The following is an 11,588-nucleotide window of genomic DNA, read 5'->3' on the forward strand; positions in this document are numbered from 1 at the left end:
ATTTGTAATCATCAAAATTAAATGAAATAAACATTTGAAATATATGAGTTTGTATGTAATGTATGAATATAATATACAAGTTTCACTTTTTAAATGGAATTACTGAAATCAATCTACTTTTTCATGATATTCTAATTTTATGACCAGCACCTGCACATATTATCTGTCTGTGTGCCTGTTCAGCAAGTTTAAACTTCTGTTCAGCTCCTTTCAGTTTCCAGTCTGCTTCTGTGTTGCCAACTTGTCACTATATTTATTGAGTTTTCAAACCCCTCTGGTGACAATTTTTCCAAAAAGCATCTAGCAGCAAATCTGGCAACTTTTTCTGGTGTTACTGGAGACTTCTGGAGACTGATGTGACAGCAAATGTCATCCTGTCCACCCCTTCCCCCATCCTAAAACCCTGACAGACGGCTCAGCGTCCCTCCCAGCTGCAGTCAGAGCAACCCCACCACATCCAGACTATGAAGGCATCTTCAGCCGCCGACTGATTACCTGATTGACGGCGGGATGTAAATGTAAATTTTTTTTTGCTGCCCAAAATAAACCATTGCACAAAAATAACCTCAAGTGTTTTTTTGTTTTTGCAGGTCTCAAACCTGGATGAAGGAGGAAGGTTGCAATTGTGACATTAAATGAAACAAGAATCAACAGAAAAAAAAAGCATATTTAGGCTGTTCTTTGTGTTTACTCACTTTTTGTATTTCTCCTAACTTTTTTCCTCTTTGATCAAATAGCGACTTTCAGGACAGCCAATGGCTACTTTCCTTACTGAACACTGGTCTGCTTGGTTTAGTTCTAACAACTCAACTTCTGCTTCTTCAGCAGATTTCAGCAAAGTCGCTCAGCCATCAGAATCCTCAAATTTTTGGAGAAAATGCCATTTTTTTCCTTATTATTTTTTGTTTCCTCATTCTTTTTTTCTTTTAAATACATATGTTTTCATTGTGGCACCGACAGATACTTGTATTTCTTCACTCCTCTCCTTACTGCATTTCAACTTACATCGAAATCCACTTTCTCTCCATCAGGGATTTTTGGAGCACTGGGTCTGTTGGAAAAAACAATAAGAGTGAAATAAACCAAACAAGTCACTTACCTTCCAGCCAAGCCAAAGTAGTCTTCATGTACTCACTTGAACTTAGGCTTCTCCTCTGGTTCACAAAAAAAAACACCACCAAAAATAAAAGAAAAGAGAAGAATGAACTGTTAGAAAATCAAAACAGTCAAGGATGAAGGGATGCTGGTTCAGTAGTAATGTGAGAGTGAGTTCTAATTTTAGCAATAGCTACTTTCCAACAACAGACCTAAAGACTGTGTTAGCCTCGGTTTGAAACACAGCAATACTGGTTGAGGTCGGGGGGATAAAAAAAAAAAAAAACTCCAAAAACCATAAAGATTATTTCTTTATTGTTTTGTGAAAACAGGCTTTTTTGTTTTTTATCGCTAAAAGAAGCTACAGTTGAAGCTACAGTTAGCAAATTAGCTTAGCTGCTACATGCTAAGGCAACTAAGGGAAACCACAAACCCGGCTCTCCAAAACGGTCAATGAATAAATAAATAGTACAAATTTGAATTTTTTTTGACATTGGAAAGGGTTATATGTGTGTTATTTTTATATGTCAGCCTGTGCTATTATGTTTGTAGCCAGGTTCACCCCAGTCTCTAAACTAAAATAACTGTAAATAGCTAGTTCTTAAATGAAAACTAAAAACTTTGCTAAGCTTATTTTCTAAAATGACTATCAGTGGGTGGTATCAACTTGTATATTCTTAATTCATATACATTGTTCAAGATGAAACTGCATTACTGTGTACTTTCTTTTTTTTAAATATATATTTATTCAAAAGTAAGATGCCAGACTAATGTTACCAAACAATTCAGTTTTTTTTATTGTTAATTCCTTTTGAATTAGTATGTAAATCAAAGCAATATCATCCAAGGCATTTGAAATGCTACTCATGATCAGTACGCTGTCATATAAAACATTACAAAAAAAAAAGAAATAGTTAAATATTTTGTGCATACAGTGCGTCAGTGCACACTTTTCACAATAGGGAAACGTGTTTGTAAACTGTTATTCATTTTCACAGTGAAGACAAAACTAGGATAGGGAAGTGTGTGATTAGACTTTGGTTCATTTTCAGCGACCCCCACACTAAAATAAAATAAGAAGTTTTTGCAAAAGACCAAACAGGGAGGAACAGCAGACCAAGCAACAGCGACTCCGCTGAAATACAAACTACCATCTTACCATCCTCCCCTGGCAGGACACATTCATGCAAGAAAGAAAAGAAGCAGACATGAGCAGTGGGGCCCTTAACTCCAGCTCGTCATTTATGAAACCTTTGCCCTGTTCCTTCCTGTCAGCTCGGTGGACTGACCCAGAGACTGAAGCCGACAGATTATTTCTACTGCTCTCCCAGTGTGGACCAGTGACACAGACATTACATGATGCGTGAAAGGTGCGACAGACTGACTGCCTTATTCAACGGGGAAAACGTAAAAGCTCAACTCGGAAGAACAAAGATGAATTCAAATCCACATACCTTCCTCTTCATAGGCCTCTGCATGCAGCAAGCGTCCAAAGCAAGAGCAGAACAGAGATCGTTAATGATTGGACTGAACAGCCTGTAGGCCTTTGTTTTACAATGCATAGCTTCAGAAGCACATTTACATGTTGGGGCGTTCATACGGGAAGTCACTGCACAAGTCCCTTGTCATGACATGCATGAACCCTGCAGGCAGTGCTTTTCTTTGATTATTACCCACCACAGAGGTCATGGTTTGGTCCATGTCGGTGTTTGAGTTTGTTTGTTTGCTGTGTTAGCACAATACCCCATGAACCACTGGGTGGATTTTATTGAAGTGGCTATAACTCCATCTCTTCTTATCATAAGATGATCTTAAAGCACTGGCATGAAAGGCAGAGGGCGATGTGTATTCCTTCAAGGAACACTAAGCCTTTAATATTAACAAACATTTTTAGTTGTGGGGTAAATGTTTCTGACTGCACAGCAATAAGATAAAAATTAACAGAGGATTTTTCACCAATATAGGGAAAGTGGTGTGTGTTTATAGATTAGTAATATTTGCTATAACTATCCCTTCTATCATTTTTGTATACCTTGTTTTTTTGCCAGCATTTCAAATAGACAGCCACGTCAGATCATTAACCAACAAAATCCCTGCACTTTAGCCTCTTGAAAATGCTAAGTTTGATTAAAATCACATTTTTCTGACACCGAATTGCATGAAATGAATACCGGTATCTAATCAGGGCTAAACTGGGCCTTTAGCTTCATCTTAAAAAATAGGAAGTTTAAAATTTGAGCATGTGGTTTGTCCTTTCTGAGGTTGGCATTACAGCAATGATGGGAAACCCTCCCAAATGTTAGCGAAGGAAAATAAAAACAGTAAAGGTAGATCAGGAAGTGTTTTTCGGAGGGTTTTCTTAACTGCTACTGATGACCTATTTTGTCATACTTGTCATCAAAACCTTGACTTTTGCTGTGAATTGGCTTTATAAAAGTACACTGAATAAAAAGCCCTAAATTTCTTTTCCTCTGATTTGACTGGAACTTTGTTTTGTAGTAATCAGTGATCATATTACAGATTTTTTTTTAAAACTGTAGTTGCAAAAGGAAGGACAAAGAGGCATTTGTTCAGAAAGCAGACACATAAACCTGGGACTTCTGCTGTGACTTCAGTTAAAACACTGAATCTGAATGCATTTCAGCAAGATAATGCATGAGAATAAAATGCTGTGCAGCACAACCCCAAATGTAAATGCTTTGTAGCAAATGGCAGATAACACTCTTCATCTACACACAAGAAAATAAAGTGCTAAACATGGACTAAAGGAAGGCAAGTAATTGGTTTTACATGACATGAAAAGGCCCATCATCCTGTTTACTAAGGCCTTGAAAAGAGACGCATGAATTTGCCGAAATAACGATAATGGTCATTAATGACACAACGAGTCATTAAAATGAAAAGGCCAAGGATGAGAAAGGGCAACTGATTCATGTAAAGGCAGCTTACTTTCTTCCTTTCCTTTTTAACATTTATGCACATACTTAAAACACATATGACAATGAAACATAATGTCAGAAATGGGACGAATGCTTTTTATTCTCAAACACTAATGGCAATATGCTTATGTGACAGCTGAAGGCATTTCATAAAGCAAATTTTTGCTCCAGAGCACTCTAACAGAAGGTAGTGTGGCTAAAAAAGGTAAAGGTATTTGTTGAGTCTTGGGTTATAATTTGGATTTAGATTATCTAAGAATTCTGAAAACTGACAGTAAAATATAGCAACATGTGAACCAGATAATTGGAAAACTTGCATAAAGCTTTTAACAAGTTTGGAATAAGTCTTTTGCAGAAGGATTCAGTCATCGTGAACTTGATTGTGCTTACATTCATTTTCCTCCCGCCTTTAAGCAAACAAACCCTCAACAGAAGCAAAGTATGCCAGGGTGAGAGGAACATAATTTAAAGCACAAAGCAGCTGACAAATGGCTCAGGCAGTACAAAAACAGTGCTGCAGCAAGTTATGGAGAAACCACAAGAGAGTGTGGACAGAGTGATTTATTTTGCTGGTTATTTAAAGTGATGGGTACTTCTGAATTGATATGTCAAATTAATCCACCTGTACCAATGCCTGGTAATGCAGAAAAGCACCAGAGTGGTTATTAAAACACGACAAGAACACAGTTGCTGGATTAACAATGTGACAGAGGTTTTTGAAAAGACATCATAAAGACAGCATAAAACACAATTTTGCCAACTCCAAAAATAACGAGGGCCTAAAAACTCAGAGAGACCATTCAGAAAGTCTGAAGAAATATTGATCACGACCACTCTAAGTAATTAATCAAAAGCCTAGCTTCTTGGCAGCAAAATATTAAGAAATTAGGAATGACTCAATAACTTTGTAGGGTACTGTTTTGAAAATATGTCTAAAGTAAAGGATAATGTTCTGGTTTTACTTATAGGTTGATGTCCCATTTAACCCAGCCTCATTAAGAAAACAATTCTGCTGGCTAGAATCTTAACTACTATTGTTATTACTTGTATCGTAGTGGGACTATGTTAAAAAAAGTATTTTTGAAATTGCCAATTAAAATGTGACTAAATTAGTGGACTCCAACTTTGTCTTTGTAGTGATTATTTGAGAATATATTTGAAAAAAATGACTGCAACCATGTTAAATTGTTCTTTAAGATCCAACACTTTGGTCTGTCGTGCTGCTTTACAGGACAAACTACCCTATGAAGAAGAAGAAAATGGACTGCCTGTGCCACGTACCTTCCTCCTCATGAACCACCTCCTGTGGCTCTGGTTCTGGTTCTGGTTCTGGCTCTGGCTCTGGTTCAGGCTCTACTTCTGGCTCTGCTTCTACCTGGGCCTCCGCCTCAGGGGCTACTTCTACCTCTACTACCTCCTCCTGGGCTACGGACACGCATCATGCACCAAATTGCAGAGTAGAGGGTGTCGGAGAAGTGAAACCATAGACATGACAGAGCCATTAGAAACCTAACGTGAGATTACTTTAATTACAGAGAACATGAATGGATGAGCCAAGGACACTGCTGGAGAACAGAGAGAGAAACAGGTGATGGTGATAAACCTTAGCTGACCTTTCACACAGATTCCATATTTAACTATTGATGTGTTACACTACTGGGAGAATAGACTGTAAAGGCTTATCAAATCCATGTTTTCTAACTTTTAAAACTAATTTAAAACAGGACTTTCAGAGGCTTTTAGAGTAAAGGATGTTATCCATTATCTGAAAATAAGTTGGTAATACATTTAAAATCTAAAAACAAATAAACAAACTTAGGATAACCACAGGAACACAATTAAGTTTTAGTACTATTGTATGTTTGCAGTTTTAGCAGAAAACTGACATATGCAATGAAAGTGCTTTAAAACTCTTGTAGTACAAAAATAGTAATGTATGCTCTTCTCACAGAACTGCATATTTAATCCAACAAACCAAAATACAGGCCTATTAGCATTTCTAAAATATAAACACAAAATGTCCTCAGAAACCTACTAAAAGCTTTTACATTAAAATATTTTCAATGCTAAGAGCTAAGTGTGAACACAAACAGCTTGACTTTATGCAAATTCTAAACAATGTATATTTAAATAAGCAAATATTATTATTTTAGAACATTATTTTTTTCAGCCAATAAAACATTTTACAACTAGCTAATGTTTTCAGAACAGTATACAGATTTCATTGCTCACTTATTGTGACTCAACATGACAATTTTTTGTCTGCTTTTGTTAAATCTTGAGTTATTTTCAATTTAATAAACATCCTCCACAGTAGTTTCCCACATCCACTGTTTAAAATATGTTTTTTGTGTGAATCAGGTCAATGACAGCGGTACTGACAACAACAGATGACATTGTAAAAATGTCCACATGGTAAGAAAATAAATGTAAAGGATAAGTTACATTTTTTTACTTAACCATGGGAGTCAAAATATCACTCAGTAAAAAACAAAAATCACCCTTAACTTCGAAGTGTTTAACTGACAGCCTGAAATTAGTTCATGTTACAATAATTCTGCTTATTGGCCAAAATAAAGCATGAGCTTGACTAAAGCATTTTCATTTTACAGTCAAAGAGCTATTATTGCCTGACTATGGAAAAAAAATAAACATCTATGTATGTTGCTATCGACTCGTTTTACTTTATCAAAATTTGCTGAAACCCTACAGGTGTTAGTGTGTTTTGTATTGAAATAATGTTAAACACTTCAAGTCAGAAGTGAAAAGCAGCTGATTAGTTACTGCAATTGAAAATAGAAGGAATTCAACATCAAGTTAGTCAGCTTTACCTTCCTCCTCTTCAGTTTTGCAAAAAATGAAAAAAAGTGGAACAATAACAACGCAAAATCAGTAATAAAAAAACTATTATTACAAAATTATTATTATTTTGTTCATAATTATCCATCTTGACATTTCTGTGTAAGAGATTAGTATACCTATAAGACTAACGTTCATTTTAAAATGCATACATTGGCAGTACTTGTCAGTCATTATTACTATATATTTTTTATAACAAAAGAGAAAGAAAAGCATTTTGAGAGATCCACAAATAGCTGAGACTGCTAAAAAAAAACAACTTCCAAACAACTATGACAACATAAAAAAACATACTTTTGTTAGGTAACTTTAAACTCTAGTTTAAAAACAATAACAATGTGAGAAATAAAGCTGGCAAAAATGAATGGCTGATACTGTAGATTTTGAGCAAAGTCTTACCTTCTCTACTGTACAGTTTCATAAATGCATAACTATGATAATTAAAACTTGCTTCTTGCTTACCATCATACCTGAAAAATGAAAAGACATTCAAAAATTAGTTTAAGAGGGAAATCTCATCTCATTTCTTTAGTAAAACAGATGGAAAACATCAGGGAGCTGCTTTATATGGGATGTACTTACACTTCTTCAGTGTCAGACATGGTGACAGTAGACTTCGAACCTGATGAAAAAAGAAGGTGAGTTTATTTACAGCTAAAGAGACTACTAATATGAAAATGTTCAGTTTGGTCCCTGAGCAGATGTCCTGACAAAATATCAAATACCTTGGTGTTTTTTGTTTTTTTCTAAAAAGTGAACACTTAAATGTTCAAATCTTTAAACCACATTCGCTCCAATTTGGCTCATTCATCCATTTTCTGCTGCTTCAGAGCCACACCCTCAATACTACAGAGGAGGCCCTAGTAGTGTGATCCATCTTCCACTCCATCCTGTGGTCACTCGTCAACAACAATCCTAAATACCTGAACTCCTCCGCTTGGGTCAGAGACTCACACTCAACCTGGGAGGAGCATTCCACCTTTTTCTGATTGAGAACTATGGCCTTGGATTTAGAGGAGCTGATTCTCATTCCAGCCCCTTCACACTCAGCTGTGAGCTGCCCCAGTGCACCGACACCCTCCTCTCCACCACTGCACCTTAAGATCCTGTCCATGAACACCACAAACAGGATTGGAGGCAAAGGGTGAAGTCCCATACTGGGAACTAGCTTGACTTTGGGTTGATGATCCGGACACTGCTCTTGATTTGAGTATACAACTCCAGCACAACCCCCCCAAAAAGGCTTTGAGGAACATGACCATAAGCCTTCTCCAGATCTACAAAACACATGTAGACTGGAGAGTCAAGCTCCCATGGCCCCCTGAACAACTCTGCAAGGGTAAAGATCTGGTCCACTGTTCAATGACCGGGATGAAAGCCACACTGCTCCTCCTGGATCTGAAGTTTGACAATTAGTCTTGGCTTCCCTTCCATTTTGTGTCTATTTGGGTTTCTAAGTGTAAAGACATAGAAATGTTGCTGTATAAACTTCTCGCAAGATCCGGGACTTCCAGAATGCATGTAGAACTACATTATAAATGGCATCAGTTGTAATTTCTGAACTTTCTAGATCCAGATCCTGCTTGGTTTGAGGCCAGCAGCTATAAAACAAATTTCCTTTTTTCCCAGTTTAAGTTAAAACTTGTAATTTGTAACTTTGTGCAATGAATAGTTACCATCACCAGGAAAACAGGTTCTGGTTTGTAAGAGTAGACAGCAGCAGCAGCAACATACTGTATCTGTCCTCACTGAAACTTTTTCACAGCTTGTCTGGGATTGTTTACTCAGCTGGTCAGAAAGGGTTAAATTCTTCGCAGGGTTGTTTTGACAAGCTGGAATCTGGTTCACAGTTAAACCAAAGTTGCCAAAAATATCGGCCAACCATCTTCCCGTTCTTTTAGTGTTTAGACTACTATAACAAACTCATATTTAGAGGTTCATTCTACTGTGCCGCAACGTAAACTTTATATTTTTGCAAAATAGACAAAATGTAACAACAAGGGACGACTTTGCTTATGGACATAATCAAACTAGTTTCCAACCAAACACTTTTATTAGTCTTTATAGACACAAAATGAGCCCGGACAGGAAGACATGTCACATGTGATAGATTTTGTGAGACTATGAATCAATAATTTCCAAACTCTAACAGAGCTGTTAATGAACCTAATCAATTACTTTTACTGACTAAGCTTAAACTTTAGGTGTTTAAACCTAACCAAGCAACCATTGAAAACCAAATGTAAATTGAAGAAGGTAGAGCTAGGTCTGATGTTTCTCTAAAATGGCAGTCAGGAATATCTGTAGCTTGACTGCCACCTCAAACACACACACACTTTTCTATGCAGGGTTTGGAGGGAGCTGTTGCCTACATCCAACTATCACTGTGTGAGAGGCGGGGGACACTGTGGACAGGTCACAAGTCTCAAATGAGACAAACAACCACTCATGCTCTATCTCACACTTAGAGGGAATTTAGAGTTACCCATTACCCCACACATGCATGTAACATCCATACAGAAAGGACCCAGGCAAAACACGAACCTGGAACCTTCTGTGAGGCGACAGCTCTATAGCAAAAGCCAATAATGCTTTTTCTTTTCGAATAACACTTGTCCAGAGATCTTTCTTTTTGATAGGCTGAGGAATAATAATATAAAAAAAAAAAAACATCACTGAGTCACCAGCATAGGTGCAACCACAACCCTCAGCTGCAATAAAAAGAAAAATTAGAACAAATACAGTAGTGTTCGGTGGGGTTTGCTTCCTCTGGCTTAGTCTTTAAACAATGTTTTAACTTTTTTCTCGACATTTTAACTTTAGTCTTGACATTTCAGCTTTAATCTCAAAACTCAAAACCAAAGAGCTTTTCTTTTGAGTTGCCCTAATATGTGTTAGTGCAGGCAAGCCTCCAAACATAGCTGAGCTCCATCATTGCCTGTTTCAAGTCTATAGACGTTTTATTTTGGGGTTTCTTCTCATTGTACATTATGTATTCATCTGTACCATATTTGATATATATAAATAAATATATATATAAAGTGTCTTTGGATGACTTTTTCCTCACTTAGTAGTGGGCACAGCTGCAGAGGACTCGGAGGATTAGTTCTGGATCATATTTCTACCCATCAGCTGAGGAACAGTATTCAAATAGCTGCTTTAATCCCTGTGCTTGGTCCGACGGGAGGATCCTCTGCACTCAAACAGCCAATCGCCAGCCACCTCCAACAAACAAGCCCTTTGATCGACCTACAACTGACAGGGTTCTCGCCTCTGTGTGCAATGTTCTGTCAGTAAATACCAGCACTTCAACATGCTGTATATTTAGTGAGTGCTCACTTCATTTCTTAAGTATGAGAACACTGAAGGCTGATAAGTTTTTTCTGAGTCTTTCTGAAATTAAAACTTGGTGTTGAGATTGATAGAGCGATGAAAACAGGTGAGGCCACAGTTAAAAAGCAGATTTATATTTCAAATGCACCTCAGATCATCTGAGACACTGGTTTGAGAAAGACGAGCAGCTTAATGAAAGACGAGAATTTGAAAACCTCATGTCTTAAAGATGTTCCTCTGGTTTACAGTTAAACAAGTGAGGATCGGTTTGAAACCTGAAATGCCGAGAACTAGCTTGAAGAGGGTTTCATAGCGCAAAAAGAAACCTGACAGTAAAAAGTCCTGTTCATTCAAACAGTTTGCTTCATTAAAAAAGCTGAATTATGATGCAAAAACAAGTGTTCTATGGAAAAATGGTAACATGTAGGATGATTCATTAAACAGAAGGATTCAGAGATGGTCCAGTACTTTTGACCACGGTAAAGTATTAGTAAAAAATTCAAACCACAAATTCTCTAAAGCTTAAGATTTCAAATAACTCAACTCAACCCTCCCACCCCTCAGCAGCTGGCCTTGACAAGTAAATTGTCTCTGGGCGTTAAATTCATAACAGACAATTTAGCACGTCTCATTTTACGCCCAACACTATCCTCCAGCGCCACTTTAACAGCCTTTTCGCTTCAGAATGACATACTCCAATTACAGCTTCCCAAAGGTTTCTATACAATGCCTTTTGTTGTAAAAAAAAATCATTATTGAACAGAAAACTTGGCTGGCTAAATAAATTCACTTGTCCTTTTCCCTTTTCAAATCCTTTCTGGTTTTTCCTTCCCTCCTCTTCAAATGATGGCTGCTAAATATAAAAAGTGCACAAAGTTGTATTTAGGGCATCGTTTCTGTCACCATTGTTACTTGATAAACTGTGCCAGTAAAAGGAGACAGCTACTGTAGCCAGATTAACCTCACCAAATCAAACATTACACGTCTCACTAAAAAAAACAAAAAACAAAAAACAAAACAAAAACAGTCTGCCTGCATCAGGTTTAATTTAAATCTTGTTTGATGATCTGTGCTTCCTGAAGGGCTTAACCAGCTCAGACTTTATTCCTTCGCGTCACCCATTTTTTATTTTCTTTTTATTAAATCAAAGAGAAACATGTTGTTTAGGTGTGAAAAGGGATTTCAGGGCTGGTGATAGTCTGTAAGTGACTCACCTCAGAGAGGAAGAGCAGCTCCCCCAGCGATGAAGATGAAGGTCTGTAGGAATCTGTAGGCTCCGCTCAGAGAACAAGCCCTTGTGTTATAGTGACACTTGAGCTCATCAGGCCCTTATTGGCTGTGGGATGAGAGCGAAGTGTGTGT

General features: G+C 37.3%; 1 protein-coding gene across 7 annotated transcripts in view; it reads right to left on the bottom strand.

The window, feature by feature from the left end:
- LOC108242125 (troponin T, fast skeletal muscle isoforms) overlaps nt 1-11,588 on the bottom strand; it is a 20,310-nt gene extending 8,722 nt beyond the window's left edge. The window contains exons 1-9 of one of the 7 annotated variants that reach the window (XM_017426756.3): nt 11,441-11,588; nt 7,476-7,515; nt 7,356-7,363; nt 6,866-6,874; nt 5,316-5,459; nt 2,550-2,567; nt 2,255-2,263; nt 1,136-1,154; nt 1,006-1,051 (exon numbers count right to left, since the gene is read on the bottom strand). In XM_017426756.3, coding sequence (XP_017282245.1) covers nt 1,006-1,051; nt 1,136-1,154; nt 2,255-2,263; nt 2,550-2,567; nt 5,316-5,459; nt 6,866-6,874; nt 7,356-7,363; nt 7,476-7,495 — 273 coding nt within the window. In that variant the 5' untranslated portion in view covers nt 7,496-7,515; nt 11,441-11,588. The remainder of the gene's footprint in view (nt 1-1,005; nt 1,052-1,135; nt 1,155-2,254; nt 2,264-2,549; nt 2,568-5,315; nt 5,460-6,865; nt 6,875-7,355; nt 7,364-7,475; nt 7,516-11,440) is intronic. The other 6 variants (XM_017426758.3, XM_017426760.3, XM_017426757.3 and 3 more) reach the window with 6 other exon arrangements.

This window comes from Kryptolebias marmoratus, linkage group LG15 (assembly GCF_001649575.2).
Source record: "Kryptolebias marmoratus isolate JLee-2015 linkage group LG15, ASM164957v2, whole genome shotgun sequence".
Taxonomy (NCBI): Eukaryota; Metazoa; Chordata; class Actinopteri; order Cyprinodontiformes; family Rivulidae; genus Kryptolebias; species Kryptolebias marmoratus.